Source organism: Felis catus, chromosome B2 (genome assembly GCF_018350175.1).
Source record: "Felis catus isolate Fca126 chromosome B2, F.catus_Fca126_mat1.0, whole genome shotgun sequence".
In the NCBI taxonomy this organism is placed as follows: Eukaryota; Metazoa; Chordata; class Mammalia; order Carnivora; family Felidae; genus Felis; species Felis catus.
Window position 1 is genome coordinate 141956004 of NC_058372.1, and position 18017 is coordinate 141974020.

The following is an 18017-nucleotide window of genomic DNA, read 5'->3' on the forward strand; positions in this document are numbered from 1 at the left end:
ATCTGTGAATCTCCTAATCTTCTTGTTAAAAGGCAGATTCTGATTCAGCGGGTCTGAGCTGGGGCCCAAGACTCAGCATCTCTAGCAAGGTGATGATGTGGCTCCTGTGCTGCGGTTCGAGGACCAGTCTCTGAGTGACAGGTCCAGGAGATGGTGTTTCTGTGAATCACTAATTCCATTTTGCAGGCACCAGCTGGTGCACGTGCCCCTGAGGTCAGCTGAGCTCAGGGATACGAGGGCTGTGGATTACGAGGAGTATTTGTACTAAGGCCGCGGAGCCACTCTCAACGAAGACTTCCAGGCAAGGAAGGAGCGAGGTGTCGCAGGCTGTAACATGCTTGGCAACATCGAAGGGCCGTAGGGGATGCCGGGGGAACGGGGTGGCCCCGGCACCTTTGTGACTGCCCTTGTCAGGCCTCCTTCCGCCAGCTCTGTGGCTGGAGACTTGAGGCCCACAGAAAGCAGCGAGCGTGGAGATCCACGAAGCGGAGGCCGAGAGGGGCTTGGGAAGGGAGGACGCCCCACGTGGACGCCAGACTCCATCTTGAGTTGAGAGGGGGCGGCAGCTGTGGAGGGCGCCGGGCTGCCGGGCCGCGCCACCCTCCAGGGCGTGGTGTTTGGGCGGCGCCCACGGAACTGACCACAACTGAGTCAGCCTTGACTGAGTGGTCACGGGCTTGACTGCCTAAACCCACCATTTGGGGTGCTGTGTTCCAGGTCTGGACCCACATCTAGAGTCAGATGGGGTCAACGCTGAACGTGACTGGTGACCGAGGGAGCGCATTGGGCAGCGTGAAGTGGTTTTTCCTGGCTGGTAATTGACCCCACTGATAACTGCCTCCCAGAACAATGGAAGCCTGGGAGGAAACTCAAAGCACTTTTCCTTCACAGATCTGGGTCTTTCCCTCCGAGGAAAGGAGCCGTCCTCCCACAGAGCGCCAGGCCAGTGTGACTACAAACAGGGATTCAGAGTTGACTGTTTGGCAAAAGCCTCCTTTGCCTGACCTCTGGTGACTGACGGCTGCCATAGCTGTGGGGCCGGAAGACCGGAATGTTCTGGAGGCTTTGCCTTGATACCATATGCAGATTTAATTTGCTACTAAAGCGGGTTCATCGTCTGAATTTTAGAGAGTGATTCAGAGGAAAATGTGTTTTGTAAAGGAGGTCTCGGTGATCGTCATCTTTCAGGCAGACCAGCACTGTGGCTGCGAGAGCTCAGAAGGGGACCCGCGTGGCCACTCCCTGAGGGGGGGGGGTCGTGTCTCAGCGCCCAGGTGCAAGTGTTTGTGCTCACAGTGGGGGAGCCTGGCCTGAGACCTGGGGAGTCCCTGCTGCTGGGAGGAGCCACCGGAGACCAGGAGGAGCACAACACGCTTTGGAAGAAATGAGAGAAGGCTGCTCTCTTTGAGGAAGGCTCTAGGGCAGGAACAGTGCTGCCTTTTTTTAAACAGATAGGGCATTGTGATCTAGATTTGCTTACTACCCCATGGGAGAGAGTCTTCTGTGAAGGCTCCTGCCTCCGTGGGAGGGTCTGAGAGGCGTCTGAAGGTGCTGCTCTGTGCCCTGAGCGCCTGGAATGGAGCTCAGCCGGCGGGGTCGGGGGTCCTGGCACCCCTCCGGGGCCTCATTTCTCAGAGAGGCCGCTTGGGCGGAGTAAGGTCGAGTGGGTGTAGGGAAGCTGAGAGAGAGCAGAAGGCTGTGGCCAGCAGGGGTGTGGCTGTATGCGTGGGGCCTTCACTGGGAGAGGAGACAGGCCTGGGCCTGGCAGAGCAGTGAAGAGGGCAGGCTCCCAGCTGCTCGCTGCTGCTTGCTGGTTCTGTGACCTTGGGTATGTCCTTCACTTCTCCGTGCCTCAGTTTCTTTATCTGTAAGATGGGCTGAATGGTAATAGCTTTCACATAGGGCCTATGGAGGATGAAGTGAGCTAATCCATCCCAAAGCACTTGGAATGGTGCTCAGTGCCCTTGGTAAATGTTGGCTTTTATCCCCCTCCTTATCATCGTGGACACCAGGGGTCCCCAGAGGCCCAGAACAATCCACGGGTGTAGGGAGGAGGTGCTGGAACTTTCCTTGTTTTATTTTTGTCTCCTTTTTTATTTTGGATTGCTTCCTAGTGCTCTCGTTGGGACAGGATAGACCTCATGTGTTACGTATGTAATTTAAGCCAGCATATGTGTATTTAATGATTATTTTTATCATTTATTATTTAAGGGCAAAACCTATGATTAATTTTTTTGACTGATGGGACTTCTGATTTAAAAGTGCGGAGGCCAGGGATCTAAAGGGAGGCTTCTCTGACAGTCCCTGGAAGGTGATGGTTGGCTCGCACTCCTGGCTCGGCTTCCGTTCGCGGATACCGACTTCCGCAGCGGCTCCAGGCCGTCCCCGCTGCTGCTGCTGCTGCTGCCGCTGCTGTGTGGCTCCGCGGCCCGCTGCTTGCGGGGGTGGGGGTCTCGGAAGCATGTGAACCTCCGGGCCACGCGCCCTGAGCGCCAAGTTCATGGCGGGCACGCGCACCCCATCTCGGGGGCCCCGCCCCACTTGCTTTGGGCGCAGTGTTTCCGGGAGCGTGTGTGCTGACCCCAGGCTCTGTGGGCTCCGCTTTGCAGGAACCAGCTGCTGCACGTGCCCCTGAGGCAGCACCAGGTGAGCTGCTGTGACTGGCTGCTGAAGGTCATCTGCGGGGTGGTGTCCATCCGTACCGTCTACGCCTCACACAAGCAGGCCAAGGCCTGTCTCATTTCCCGCATCAGCTGCGAGCGCGCCGGCGCTCGCTTCCACACCCGCGGCGTGAACGACGACGGCCACGTGTCCAACTTCGTGGAGACAGAGCAGGTCAGTGGCGCCCGGTGGTGCGGCGGGGACGCAGCCACGCACGTGCGTTTCCAATTGGGGCAGAAGAGGGCCAGGCATGTTTGGAGGTCGTTTCTGGGGATCGTGGCTCCTTCCTCTGGAGAACAGAGTGAGTCACTGGGGCTCTGCCTGCAAGTGTGGCCTCCGGTTTGCCCGGGGGCGGCTTTCTTGATCCACTTCTGCTCACCCAAGGTACTTGCAGCTAAAAGGAAGCGGGCGTTTTTGCCGTGGTCATAAAGGGTGGCAGGCTGCTTAAGAGGGCAGGTGGTGGATGATCCAACAGGATCTTAAGGCAAAAAGTAGATCAATACGGCGAGGATGAGGGAACAAACAGGTTTTCGTTCTAAATCGACCGGAGCACGTCTTAGCACCTGGGAGTTGTGAAATCTGAGCGCTAAGCGGCATTTGCTTTCAGCTTCCTTGAATATAACCATCTGCTTAGTCTCTCATTGATTTTTTTGCCCCTAAATTCTGTTCTCATTCCCAGAGATGCTGTCTCACACTGGTTTTTTCCCCCCCTCTCTGGGTGGCAGATCTGTAGGATAATGCCACTTGGTAGACTAACAGAATAAATTGTAAGTAAGGTCAGCCCCCACGAAAGGCACAGGTGCAGTGTGGCTGTGGGTGTCAAGCTGCAAACAGCCTGTGTTTATTTAGTGGTGATATGTCTCTGCAACCCCTCCTTCCTGCAGCTGGGAGAGGTGTTTCCTACCAGGACTTTAGCCCGGGTCATTCACGGATTTGAGCACCTGTTTTCTTTCTTCCCTTCCTTTCCCCTTCCCCTTCCCCTTCCCCTTCATGAAGTTTATTGTCAAATTGGTTTCCATACAACACCCAGTGCTCATCCCAACAGGGAGCACCTGCTTTCTGTGTGTCAGCAGCCGTCGGCTTGGGCTTCAGGGGAGGAGGTCCTCCTAGAGTCAGGTGCTGAGTGGGAGGACTTTGGAATGGGAGCTAACGATGAGCGCCAAGGGCAGTTTCTTGCCTATGACTTCTGTTCACTCTGCCTGCTCTCCTGGATGCAGATGAGGCCGTAAGTAACATCCGGTTAAAAATGTCAGAGAAAACATGGGCCCTAAACGAAGGCCAGTTTCTTTTTTCTCGCTCGTGTGTACACGATGAAAACTACTTCCTTTTGTTCACATGCCCCACCTGCATTCCCATTACCTGCATTTCCATCCCAATTTTTATCCTTGGGTTATGAGGCTTTGAATCATGCAGTTCGTTCAACAAATCTTTATTGTTTATCTCCCGCTATGGGCTGGGTGCAGTGCCGGGAACTGGGGGCAGGCCACTGTCTCTCTCTAAGTAAATAAATAAACTTAAAAAAAAAAAGTCAAAATTTATGGCCAAAGAAAATCAGTCATTTAAAAAAAACAAATCGGGGTCTCCTCTGTTGTATCTTACTCATCAGAAAAGCAGCTGTCCTCCCTTCCACCGTCGTTCCTGAAAGATTAGACACGTTAACACTGAAAATGTAAGTCAGTGGCAGGCGTTTCCTCAGGCTGCTGTAAGAAGGTGCCACAAACAGGGGGCTTAAGAAAACTAGAATGGATTGTCTCACGGTTCTGGAGGCCAAAGGTCCAAAATCCAGGGGCTGGCAAGACTGTGCTCCCTCTGAAAGTTCTAGAGGAGGATCCTTCCTGTCTCTTCCCTCTAGAGGAGGGCCCCGTGGTCGCAGCCCTCCGTCTCTGCCTCGCCTCCACGTGCTGTCCTCTTCCGGAATGTCCCTTTGCCCTGTAACGAGGGGACCCACCCTATCTAGTGTGCCCCATCTTTACTAACCGCATCTGCAGTGACTGCCTTCAAATAAGGTCACATTCCAAGGTGCTGGGATTAGGACTCCAACATGTCTATTTGGGGGACACAATTCGACCCATAACAAAGACATAATTCAATGTTAAAGAGTTGTGCTCTAAACTCAGCACATTTAGCTTTATGAAAAAAATCTCAGTAGTGTCTGCTTTTCTCATTTCTCTATAGACTGGTTGGGGCTGGGGCCTTTGCTCTGGTTATGTCACCCAGAGATGGCAAGCAGCCGGGAATGCGGCCCCCATCCGGGACCAACATGTAGCTACTTGGCCCCACGGTGATGTCACTTTTACCAGACATGTAACAGGGCAAGGGGGTTGTGCTGGCCTCGCACCCAAAGCAGTTCTTCCGACAGACCACAGGCTCTCCGCGGTGGGAAGTAGGCGCCCAGGATGATTCGTGCCTTCAGAGAGCCCCAGACAGTGTGAACACCACGGTGGGGGTGGGGGCGGGGAGGACTCAGTGCCCAGAGGTGATTCCAGATGTGTCCTCATTGGCAACACGGGAGCCAACCCTGAGCCCCTCAGCTGATGTTGATGGTGAGCCTGCCCAGGCAGGGACGCAGCAGGAACAGGACAGGTGCCTTCACCCTCCTGGGAGTGCCTCCCGCGGCTGGCGCTCAGCTGCAGGGTCCTGCCTGCAGGGAGAAGGGAAAGCCAACAGACAAGTGAGGTTGGGGAGACACACACGAAGCACCGGTAGGGAAGCCACCGAGGGAGAAGAGGACACAGATGAAACTGAGGAGAATAGTGAAAGCGTGCGCTTCCCCCAGGAAAGCATCCTGCTGAGGGACACCCTGACGATACCCTGGGGACCCAGCACAGCCCCCAGGGGGCATGGTCACCAGCCGCTCCCTGAAGCCAGCTCCAGGCAGCATCTGCTGTAGGTGCATTGTCCCCTTTTCTGAAATGTTCTCAGAGGCAGGATGAGCGTGGCTGAAGGAAGGCAGGTGCTCCCGGGAAGCAAGAGACTCAAGAGACTCGTGTTGCTCCCACTGGCACAAGAGAGCCCCTTGCTCTCTGTCCCTGCCATCAGGGAATGGTTTCGTTCGCGGCACTCTGTAGCAATAGAAGTACTTAGGGTTGATCTAAATTGTTTTTTTTATAACATAAAAATCTTTTCCTCAGTGAAATATGTACTTAACCAGTGTTCCTGCCAAGCACAGCGCTGCCTTCCTCCCCTCCCCTACCTCCCGCTGGTGAAGGCACTTCTGAGCATCCTCCTGGGGAGGGAGCTCAGCCTGCGGCATCCACTTGGCTCAGCTTGGGGAGATGCACGTGACATGTGATGCACAGTAAGCATCCGGGAAGCCTGTAACCCCGTTGAAGTTGGCCCATCCAGGGCTGCGGGGATCTGACAGGGGCCTGGAGGAGTCACTCCCGGGAGCCCTGCATGCTCCGCTCCCCCACATTTGCGGGCCAGAGACCGTGAGGTCCGGGTCCGCATGGTGTCCCGGGGCAGAGTGTACCTCCCTGCAGTCTTGGTGGCTTTGCTCCTGGTGCTGGCAGATTGTGCACTGATCGCATCCCACGGCCTTGGAATCAGAGTGACGCAGTAGGCAGAGTGGGGGCCATTCTTCCAAGTAGCATGGTGTCGCCTGCTTTGTGACCTGACGTTTGAAGAAATGGTGGGCCTTGAAATGTGGGTTCGTCACCAGAGAGTGGTAGGCAGCATCTTGGAGGAGATTGGTGGAGCCACAGCTGGGACTGCTTGCCCCCACCCCCACCCTCGGCAGCTGCCCATAGGTCACATCTGGCTGAGGACCCTGCTACAGAAGTGAGACTCTTCAGACCCAAGCTTGTGGCCACCTGGGAGTGGAAGTCCTTCAGTGAATGCGTGAAGGCGGCTCACAAATTGCCACGCTGTGCTCCTTTGCAAATGGCGGGACAGAACAGGCTGGTCCTGTGAGGCAGGGTCTCCCCTGAATTAAATGCTCAGGGAGCCAGAAGAGAGGGGTGCTTTCAGTGCACCCACTCTGCCTTGCTTTAACATTTTTCCTAAGAGGAAGGAACAAGCTTTCTTCTCCAAGGCAGGCTGTACGTGTGTGCATGTTGGGGTGTGTGTGTGGGGGGGGGGGGTTGTGTGTGTGTGTGTGTGTACATTTGTGTGTGGTATGTGAGTGCGTGTTTGTGGGGGGAGTATTTCATGTGTGTGCATTTGTGTGTGATGTGAGTGCATGTTCGTGGGGGGTGTTTCGTGTGTGTGCATTTGTGTATGTGGTGTGTGTGCATGCGTGTGTGCAGGTGTGGACCACATCTCAGTCTCCCTGGGAAGAAACCTGGAGTCCTTTCAGCTCTGCCGTGAGTCATACCTGGTGGGATTGCTCTGCAGCTGTGACTCACCATGCGGAAAGACAAAACCAAAAAAGTCCCTTTGGTCTACCAAAAGTGAAAAAGATGAAAAATATTTGGCTATTGAAGATAAGGCCACTGATTAATCCAGGGAGGGCAGGATGACTGCGTGTCCTCCCAAGAATGCAGCAGACTTGGAAAGAATTGGCTTGTAAATGCCTCACCTGGAGGTACAAGTTCAGCAAATAGAAGACAAAAGTGTATCTGCTGGGTTGTGAGTCTTCATGCATTATCCCTTTCTCTTCAGGGTCGCTGGCTTTCTGCTCCCACCACTCTGTGAAAGGGGCTTCTCAGAGTTGCCAAGACAAGACCAGGGGGGTCCCAGGCCTGGTCTCGCCACCACTTAGCCATGGTGGACTCCCTCCTTCCTGAAATGCCCTGTGGTCTCCCTCCCACCCCTTGTCTGACCCTACACTCCCTGTCCCCACAGCCTAAGCCCTGCTCCCCCAGTGCTCTGACCCTGCCCTGGTCAGTCGTCGGCAGGGGCCTCGTCCACACTCCTGGGCAGTGCTTCCCTGGCCTGAAGAGCCATGAGCCACTGCCCAGCACTGGGATCCCGTTCCCTTGATCCTCATTTACTCCTCCCTGGGACCAGATGGCAGTAACTCCCTTGAGAGAGGGAAATTGAGGCCCAACGTGGTTAACATGCCCAGGGTCACCCTGCAGGGCACATGGAAGCTGGCAGGTGGAAGGTGCTGTCCCAGAGCCCACGTGCTGACCCACGTTCACACTCCACCCCCATCTCCTTCCCCTGGGATCCAGATGCCCTCTGTGAGTTGAGGCATCAGTCTGCCACTAGTATTAAAACCTATGTTCTTTAGCTCAGAAAAGGAAAGCACCACAAATCCACTGCTGGTGTTTGATGGTCAGGTTTGTCTTACTACCTTGGGAACAAAGAAGGTGGCCCTGATGATGAACAGGACACAGAACTAGAAAGTCTTCATGTGGGAGGGAGCAGTGGAGAAATACAGAGGCATCTTTCCTTCCTCTCCCAGGAGTAGGGTCTAGGGTGTGGGGACTCTCGGCAGATGTTTTCTGAAGCTGGTTCTGCCTGTGCAAGTTCTAGCTCAAGAAGAGCGTGGTCTAATGCTGGAAATAGCTCCATTAGCATGTGTTCAAGTGAAGGGTCATAGTTCCATAGCTTAAATCATGTCCTGGCACTGCTGAGGGCTATCTTTATAGAGAAATGTTGGCTAAATTGGTTTCTTTCTCAGCATTCTGGATCCGTATGTTCTTTCTTTATTTTTATTTTTTTAAGATTTTTAAAAATGTTTATTTTTGAGAGAGCATGAGCAAGCGCACAAACGGGAGGGGCACAGAGAGAGGAAGACAGAGAATCCCAAGGCAGGCTCTGAGCTGTCAACGCAGAGCCTGACGTGGGGTCAAACTGTGAGATTATGATCTGAGCCAAAATCAAGAGTGGGGGGCACTCAACCGACTGAGTCACCCGGGTGCCCCCGGACCCATGTGCTCTTTTATTTTTAATTTTTTAAATATATTTTTAAAATGTTTATTTTTGAAGGAGAGAGAGGGAGAGTAATTGGGGGAGGGGCAGAAAAGAAGGAGACACAAAATCCAGAGCAGGCTCCAGGCTCTGAGCTGTCAACACAGAGTCCAACACGGGGCTCGAACTCATGTTGCTATGAGAACGTGACCTGAGCCAAAGTCAGATGCTTAACTGACTGAGCCACCCAGGCGCCCCTAGACCCATATGCTCTTAATCTCAGGGTAGCCAGTGATGCCTACGGTAGTTTAAGCAATCTGCTACTTTCTCCTTTTTCTTTCTTTTTTTGTTTTTTGGTTTATTTTTAGTAAAATAGTAAGGGCTGGCAAATTTGCTGGTAGTCAGTATCTGGAAACAGAGAAGTTCTTAACCAGCGCTTTTCCCTTTGGAAATTAGGGGATAGGAGTTTCGCTCAGCTCTGTGACTGCCAGGCTCGTCATTCCTGTTGTCTGGGGACCTGCAGGTCTGATGTTCAGGTCCTGCGCTGCAGAATTACTAATGCATGTGTGATCTGAGCGTGATCTAGACGCATGGAAAGCTACCCTGTAAGGGAGCAGCCTGGTACGAAATGGAAAGGATCAGCAGGGTTGGCCAGGCTGGCCCTGCCAGGCCAGGGTAGAATTACTCAGATAAAGGGCAGTGCATCTGATAACTGCCACAGTGTCCCCTCGTGATGCTCGGACCTGCACTTTTTGTCCCTTTAAAACTCCCCAGCACTACGGTTTGAGGGGGCCCGCGGGCACGTGAGGAGTTGGTACATTCTGCAGTAACCGTGTGTGTGGGGGGGGGGGGGGGGAGAGGAGGTGGTCTGTTCTTTAGCGTGTAAGTATCCTCTGCTTCCGTGCAGCGTATGTGGACTTAGTGGCGGGTTGAAGAACACGGTGGCACAGGGCCAGGAGCACCTACAAGTTCAAGCCTGCCTTGTCAAGTGCAGGGCTGACAAGTGTAGTCACCTAGGTCTTTTGGCCGTAGCTTGTTCATTTCATCCATCCTTTTCCAGTTGCCCGCTGCTACTTGGCTGGGCGACAAGGTGAAAATAGAAGGCTCTAAGGAAGGTCTCAGTTAAATTCCGGAGTACTTTTGCTTCTGTTGCTGAAATGGGGTGTGGGGAGGCCTTGCTGGGCTTTCCAGGGAGCTGGGAAAGGCTGTGTTTATTCCCGGTTGGCTGCAGCCCTCCCCTGGAGGCCTCAGGCCCGCTCCAGGCTCCTCTGAGGCTGGTCGGCCGCCAGCATGCCCGTGAGCACACGGGGCCGGCCTGCGGGTCAGGGAACAGCAAGGCCACGCTGGCCAGAGGAGCAGAGGGCGCAGAAGTCCGCTGTCTGCCCTTCATTCTGGCCGGTGTCGGGTCTCAGGCGGCCGGATCCCGTTACCCGGCCCCAGGACATTCAGTTTCATTGAGGAATACTTTTCCTTTATGTTTCCTTGCGGTGCAGACGATTTACATGGATGATGGAGTGTCGTCTTTTGTCCAGATCAGGGGCTCCGTTCCGCTGTTTTGGGAGCAGCCAGGGCTTCAGGTAGGTAATGAAAAGAGTAAGTCCACCTTAAAGGAAAAAAAAAAAAGTAAGTAATATTGTTCACCTGCCCTTCTCTTCCGAACAGCTGTGGTTTGTTTCTTTTCACCGTGTTTCCTTCACAGCACGGTTTTGAGGCTTGTTCCTCAGCCCAGTTGGATTGAACTGAGCTACCAAAGTGTGAATACCTGTGTGCACCTGTACACGCATGTGTGTGTCGTGTTTATATACAGAAACGTATACAGTGTATGTAATTTTCTGATCCTAAGCTTGCTGTTGATGCAGGTGAAGTGGGAAGGAAGGTCTTTGCTGATAAGCGAGCCGTATAACGTAATTGAATAGAATTACTTTGTTAGTCCCCAGGTTGAGTGTATTGAGAACTTGGCCAAAGATGGTTTTTGAGAGCTGTGACCGTCATACAGGGCTTTAAAAGGTTTTCGGGCCCTAGTGGCCATGCAGCAAGTCTGATGTTTGGAGATGCTTGTTGTGGGGCCACGTGAGAATTGCACGGAACATTCCCATGATTTCTAAAAATACACCTTGCGGTCTAAAACAGGGCTGGGGTCAGTGCCAGAGGTATTTGGCATTCTGTCTCCTGGGAAGAGTTCAGGGTGTGGTGTTGCCACGTTCCAAGAACACGTTTGTCGTCAATGGAACTCTGCACTGCCTCATCCAGTGAGTTCCTTCCCAGGAGGGTCATGGACCAAGTGGACCTGAGGCTCCTCACCATCGACCCAGATCTTTCTCCCTGGCCTGAGTGATCGTCTGTGTGCTCAGAAGACCTCTCTGCCCAGGTGTGGCTTTGGCTCCTCTTACCGAGGGCTCTGTGTGATGGCGGTTGGGTCGTCAGTGGTGCCTGAAAACGCTCAGGGCCATCTGCCAGGTTCTTGGGGGTGTTTGACACAGCTGGGTCTTTCCCGGACCTTGACTTGACCCCATGTCAGCAGAAGGCACTTTGTCCACATGGCTGTCATTGTGCAGTGAGGTGGAGGGATGAGTGTCATGTGGGGTGTGACCTCTGGGGAGGGGGAAGCTTTTTTAGCATCAGTCTTTCTATCCGAAAGGAACAGCGAAGACGTATGGGGATGGCTGGTGGCATTGAGTGGTGGCATAGAGAGGCACACGTGAGGATGATTGTCACATGGAGAATAGTTCATCCCGAAAGAGTTTTTTTTAATGGCTTTATTGTGATACAATTTACATGCCATAAACATCACCCATTTAAAGTGTACAATTCAGGGGCGCCTGGGTGGCTCAGTCGGTTGAGCGCCCGACTTCAGCTTAGGTCATGATCTTGTGGTCTATGAGTTTGAGCCTTGCGTCGGGCTCTGTGCTGACAGCTCAGAGCCTGGAGCCTGCTTTGGATTCTGTGTGTCTTTCTCTGCACTTCCCCCACTCGCGCTCTGTCTCTTTCTCTTTAAGAAAATTTTGACGTGTACAATTCAATGGTTCTTAGTGCATTTACACAGTCATATAACTATCATCATGGCCTAATTTTAGAGGACTCATCCCCACCAAAAGCCTTGTGCCCACTGGCTGTCACCTCGACCCCCACCACCCTCCCAGCTCTCCCCCAGGCCTAGGCAACTGCTAGTCTACTTTCTATCTCTAGAGATTTGCCTGTTCCAGAACATTCCAAAAGGGTTTTTGAAACTTGACTTTCTTTAGATTCAGAGTTTTCCTTCTGAAACTCCTGGAACTCTGTATTTAGCAAATGTCAAATGATGGGTAAAAAGGAAGCAGGAGACCATGTTGTGTTTCCTGTGACAATTTTAAGAAATCCAGAAATTGGGGGCAATCATGGTAGTCTTGGGATTTGGGAAGGAGCCTTTGAAATTCATCCCCTTCTTCCTCGCACCCAGTCCTGGGTCCTTCTTCCAAGATCTCTGAGATGCTGAGTTCTTCCTTGCCTTGCACGCTCTGTGTCTGTCTGCAGGGCGTTGCAGGGGACGCCCCAGAGTGAGTCTGCTGCCCCAGACCTTCGAGGAGGAGTCCCTTGTGTCTTGTCCGAGGCATTCCGGCTCTTTGGGATCTTCCATCCCATTTTTCAGACTCTCCATGTTCTGGTCTCCGTCTTCCCAAAGCAAAGCAACACTGGTTTGTCAGTCCCCTAACTTTGGTCCCCGGCCTGACCCACTGGAGGCCCCAGATGCAGCCTGACCCTGCCATGAAGCAGCTGTCCCTCCATCTGACACGGGCAGTGTCCGTGGGGCTTGGCTGGCCCGCTTTTTGGCAATGATACCCCCTTTTAGACTCATAACACTTGTGCTTCTCCAGAGCCTCCGTGGTTTCTACAGAATAGGTTTCAAAAGGCTTTAGTGTCCATTAATCTTATTAAGGATTTGCTAACCTTTGGGTCTGACACCCGTGTTTATCCTCTAAATCCCATCCACCATCAAAGAGAGATTAGATCATCTTCACAGGGGACCAGGGGACAGCTTTCAGTGATGCTCTGCAGTGCCCCTCCCTGAACTCTCAATAGCTAAGCCTGAAGATTGATTCTGGTTGTTTTTCTCCATTTGGAACCCTCCGCCCCCTTCTTAGGTGACTTGAAAGATGCAAAGATTTTTGGGTGAATGGTTCGTGTCTTAAATTGGCGGGTAGCACCCTCACGGGGCTGTCCCCGGGAACCAATGAGCCCTGCCGGGTTTAGGGCATAAGGTGGGGGCAGGCAGAGAAGACTCAGAGTGATGAGTCTGCATGGTTTCACGGCCATGGTGCCTTCCTTGTAAACTCCTGGATCTGGTGCCATTTCTGGCAGCCGTGTACCTTTAACAATCTCATCTTTACCATGTAAATAGGTTTACAGTTTATAAATCACCACACTGAAATTTTACCCTTGAAGCTAATGGCTCTCTTGGTACGGTTAGATAGTATATTTTTTAAACTTTAAAAAAATTTTTTTTTTAATTTTTAAAAATGTTTATTTTTTGAGAGAGGGAGAGACAGAACGTGAGCAGGGGAGACACAGAATCTGAAGCAGGCTCCAGGCTCTGAGCTGTCAGCACAGAGCCGGACATGGGACTTGAACCCGTGAACTGCAAGATCCAGACCTGAGCCAAAGTCGAACACCTAACCGACTGAGTCACCCAGGCACCCCTGAGAGTATATTTGTAATATACTCTTAGTCCATTGAAGATTTTGCTCCCCATGTCACTTTAAGAATTTTTTAAAGTTTATTTATTTATTTTTAGAGAGAGAGAGAAAGTGAGGAGGGGAGGGCAGAGAGAGAAAATCCTAAGCAGGCTCTGCACTGTCAGCACAGAGCCCGATGCAGGGCTCAAACTCACAAACTGAGAGATCATGACCCGAGCCAAAATCCAGAGTCAGACGTTTAACTGACTGAACCACCCAGGCATCTCCCCCCACCACCTCCCCCCGCCCCCTGCCAAGAGTCACTTTAGAATCTTCCTCCCCTGTAACATGTGTGCAGAAATGTCTCGCAAAGGTGAGTTAGGTCTCTGTTTTGAAGCTTCGTATGACATCACCAGCCGGAGGAGGATGCACAGTAGATTCGTCCCCTTTGTCCTTCCACCTTGCCTACCTTCACTTCCTCCCTGTTAGACCCATTTACTAGGCTTCTGGAACGTGGCACTGTGTGTGCTCATTTGTGTGGTTGTACTTCTTTTTTTCGTTTTTGGTCCCAAAAAGGATCTCTATAAGCCATCACAACAGTTTCTTTCTTTCTTTCTTTCTTTTTTCAATATATGAAATTTATTGTCAGATTGGTTTCCATACAACACCCAGTGCTCATCCCAAAAGGTGCCCTCCTCAATACCCATCACCCACCCTCCTCTCCCTCCCACCCCCCATCAACCCTCAGTTTGTTCTCAGTTTTCAAGAGTCTCTTATGCTTTGGCTCTCTCCCACTCTAACCTCTTTTTTTTTTTTTCTTCCCCTCCCCCATGGGCTTCTGTCAAGTTTCTCAGGATCCACATAAGAGTGAAAACATGATATCTGTCTTTCTCTGTATGGCTTATTTCACTTAGCATAACACCCTCCAGTTCCATCCACGTTGCTACAAAGGGCCATGTTTCATTTTTTCTCATTGCCACGAAGTACTCCATTGCCATTACAACAGTTTCAAAAACAATGAAGAGGTTGGGGTGAGGGAAAGATACTTGCAATGAAAAGGAACCGAACCCAGGATAGAGTTGCACGTGCACCGCGGCCCCCGGGTCTCGTGTGATTGGATGCGGCTCCTTACCAGCAACCATCACCGAAAGAAACAGGATCGCAAGGTAGCTTCTCATGTGATTCCAAGCATAAACTTTACCAGTTATGGGACCCGGTTGCCATTCAAATTCTGGCTCCCCTTCTTAGGGACCGTATACTTTCAACGAGTTTTTATCTCAGGAAAAAAGTTCTTATCTCAAAAAAGAAAGCCCTGAGAAGTTCCTATTTTTGCTAAACCTTAGTTTACTCTTCTGGAAGTGGGGTTAACAATCGACTTCCGGGGATTATGGAGCTATCATAGCACACAGTAGGCTTCAGTGCAGTGTCCAGAACCGGAGAGCACGTAAGTGGTAGCCGTTGGTATTGTTAACATAAAAAATAATATCCAGGAGAAGAGAACACAAGTTGCGTTGGGAGAGCGTGGCTCTTTGCACCCAGAGAGTGGTGTGAGAGCTTCCCCCGTCTCCATGAGGCCTGTGAGGTGGGGACAGTGTGCACGTACCTCTCTATCAAGACATGAGACCCAGTGACCAGGCTCACTGAGCATCTGTGGGTACGTGGGGGCGCTTCACATCATAGCCTGAAGGGGACGGGTCATGATGGTGTTGTGTGAGTAAAGCCCGTGAGAGAGGAAGGCCAGGATCCCTGGGGCCTCTCTGGGGAGAGCCAGCCCCCCACTCCCAAGCTGAGGGGGTGGGTGTCTGAGCCAACTCGGGAGGGATCAGACAAGGAAGGCAGCCTTGCAGAGCTGTCTACACGTGCGGGCGCTGCAGCCTGGGGGTCACAGTGTGTCCAGGGAGCAGCATGGCTTGCTGCCTGCAGCCCAAGGCAGGGGGGGCCACGACCAGAGGTCAGACTGGAAAGGCAGGCAAGGGCCAGATCAAGATGGGCTCTGCATGTTATGCTAAGGAGCTTACGTTTTACTCCAGGAGCTGCTGAAGGAAGGGTGCTCTGACGAGGCTGCACTTTAGACTCGCCCGGGTAGCTTACAAAACTCCTGATACCCAGGTTGCATTGCTAGCCCAATTCAATCACAACGTCTGGGGGTGGGAGCCAGGCATCAGTACTTTCTGAAGACCCTTAGATGACTCCAGTGTGTGGGAATGTTTGAGACCCACTCAGTGATTGGTTGATAAAGCAGATTTTTTAGTGCCAGGAGAGAGAAGCTTGGATTTGTAGCATTAGCCCACTTCTCTGATGTGAAACTCCTGTCTTGGCCAATTTCAAGCTACCAGCTTGACATCATTGCACTTGATGCTGGGAAGTGTTGCACACGCGGTCTGCAGGTGAGGTGGAGGGAGCTGGCTGCAGCACGGTGGACCACGGCGTGGACAGGTTCCGTGGGTGGGGGACCCGCCCCGACACAGGCGCAGGAGGTTTCAGTGTGGAGCAGGGAGACCAAAGGTAAAGACCCCCGGCGGGACCGTTGCAGGGGTCCAGAGGAGAGCATAACTACGGGAGGCCAGTGGCGCACGGGGACAGGTGCCGAGATGCCATTCATGGTTACGGGACTTTCTCGGGTGCCGAGCAGACTCTGCTTTGACTCACGCAGCCACGCATCCCTGAGACTGGCTGTCCCTGCTGCCGACTCCCCTACCTCCATCTGTGGTTTCTAGCATAAACTAATGGCGTCAGGGACCAGCCCGGACCGATTGGCCAAGCGTGCACTTACCGCGGAGACTCGGAGGATGGTGAGGAGAGAGAAGGGATGCTGAAAGCAGCGGTGGCCGTCAGTCCCAGTGCACCTACGCCAATGCTGGTTTCATTCTAGCCCCCAACTGCAGCTCCCCTGTATGTGTGTGTGTGTGTGTGTGTGTGTGTGTGTGTGTGTGTGTGTGTGTGAATCGTTTTAGTATTTGAGTACACTTGACCTACAGGATTACGTTAGTTTCAGGAGTACAACCTAGTGATTCCGCATCTCTACTTTCCACTTTGCTGACCACAGATGTAGCCACTGTCTGTCCCCGTACCAGCTATTACGGTACTATTGACTGTATTCCCTATGCTGTGCCTTTTATTCCCATGCCTTACTCAGCCCATGGCTGGAAGCCTGGCCCGCCCCCTTGCCCCATTTGGCCCGCCCCCTCCCTCCTGAGGCTCCTCCTCAAGGCTTCTGACACACAGTGGCCTCAGGACTGTGTGACAGCACAGAGGAGAGGTGCAGGTCAGTGTCAGCAGGACAGATGTGACGGCTGGATGTGAGGCCTAAGGCGACCAGACCAAAGGGGTGCTGGTGGAAGGGTGGTCTCCTGAGAGAATGTCCCAGGCTTGGCTTCTGCCTGGGGCCCTTCCACTCCAGGAGGCCGTGATGCCCGAGGAAGCAGGGCGCCCATGGCCATGGCGGCTTGTTTCCTTGTTGGCTCACAGGCATCTGCACCCCGAGCAAGGAGGAGTCGAGGGAGATGAGTGGAAGCCAGAGCCTCCTAACCTGAGTGCACCTGCGTGCACACGCGCGTCCCCTGGAGGAATCGGGTGCACACACTCCGATTCCTTGCCCCACCCCCACAGATTTTCATTCAGTCTGAGAGTTTGCGTTTCTTTTCTTTTTTAAATGTTTATTTATTTTGAGAGAGGAGAGCAGACGGGAGGGGCAGAGACAGAGGGTGAGAGAGAATCCCAAGCAGGCTCCACATTGTTAGCACAGAGCCCGACATGGGGCTCGAACTCATGAACCGCGAGATCATGACCAGAGCTGAAATCAAGAGTGGGATGCTTAACCCACTGAGCCACCCAGGAGCCCCAAGAATCTGCATTTCTAACAAGCTTCCCTGGGGGTGCTGAAGCTGCTGGTCCAGGAACCACACTTTGAGAAACACTAGAGCCGGGGATCCATTCTGCCCATTCACTGCCCTGGTCCTTCGTTGTGGGTGGTGCCCTTGATTTCTTAGTGTTCTCAGGAAGGTTTGTCGTCAGCAGTGACACTGCACTGACTGCTGTGGGGGACAGGAACATGCCTGTGGTGGTCCTGCCTAGCCCCATCCACATGGATGGTTATCAAAGTCTGGAGTGACAAGGGCAGGCCAATGGCACAGGGGGACATGCCGTGGCCCAGGCAAGCTGTGCCCTCTCCACTCTGGGAGACTCCAGATTGCTTTCCGTCTGGTCCTCGCCTTCCCCAAACCCGCTGATGTGCTTGGGAACCTGCTACATCTCGTCCTATTACTCTGCTTGTCCTCAGTAGCTGTGTAGGAGCACAGTGCCCATCAAATCACTTGGCACTTGTTACACAGACTTGTTAATAACCTTAAAGTGTGTTTCTGGCCTCTCTAGACCAGGGGCATTCAAGGACAGGGAATTCTGGGTCTCCCATCTCTTGCCCATCTCTCCATGGTACCCGGTGTCACATTGACTCCAGGTGGCAGGATGAGCTCACGAACTCCATTCTGGACTGAGTAATTGTTGTAATGGAGGAACCTAGAGCCCAGGGGTTGGACACTCTTGAGTCCAGTCATCTGTGGCTGAAATTTCTACCTGTGGGAAGAAGAAACTTTGGGGTATGATTCAGGGAGAGGCAGATGCAGCCAGTAACAGAACTTGTCATGACTTAAAACCAGGCTTCTGAACCCTGAACCATTGTTTCTCTACTGTCCCCTTACTGTGTTCCTCTGGGAAGGGTTCTAAACACAGCCGCAACTTATCCAGGGGAGACTTCTTGCCCTGATGGACAGGCTGACTCACAGCAGGCAGCCCCTTCTGTTGGGTTTCAGCCCTCAGGGATCTCACAGATGGTGGCTGAGAGGAGCTTAGCCCTGCTTTCTGCAGGCGCCTGCCTTATAAGATCAGAAGAAAGACAGGAGCTGACTGGCC

At 52.8% G+C, this 18017-nt stretch overlaps 1 protein-coding gene across 4 annotated transcripts in view; it reads left to right on the plus strand.

Moving 5' to 3' along the window:
- The window catches only part of SYNJ2 (synaptojanin 2), a 104993-nt gene that overhangs the window by 37605 nt on the left and 49371 nt on the right, over window positions 1–18017 (plus strand). For all 4 annotated transcript variants that reach the window (XM_023254528.2, XM_023254530.2, XM_023254529.2 and 1 more), the window contains exons 4-5: window positions 2610–2835; window positions 9954–10037. In XM_023254528.2, coding sequence (XP_023110296.2) covers window positions 2610–2835; window positions 9954–10037 — 310 coding nt within the window. The remainder of the gene's footprint in view (window positions 1–2609; window positions 2836–9953; window positions 10038–18017) is intronic.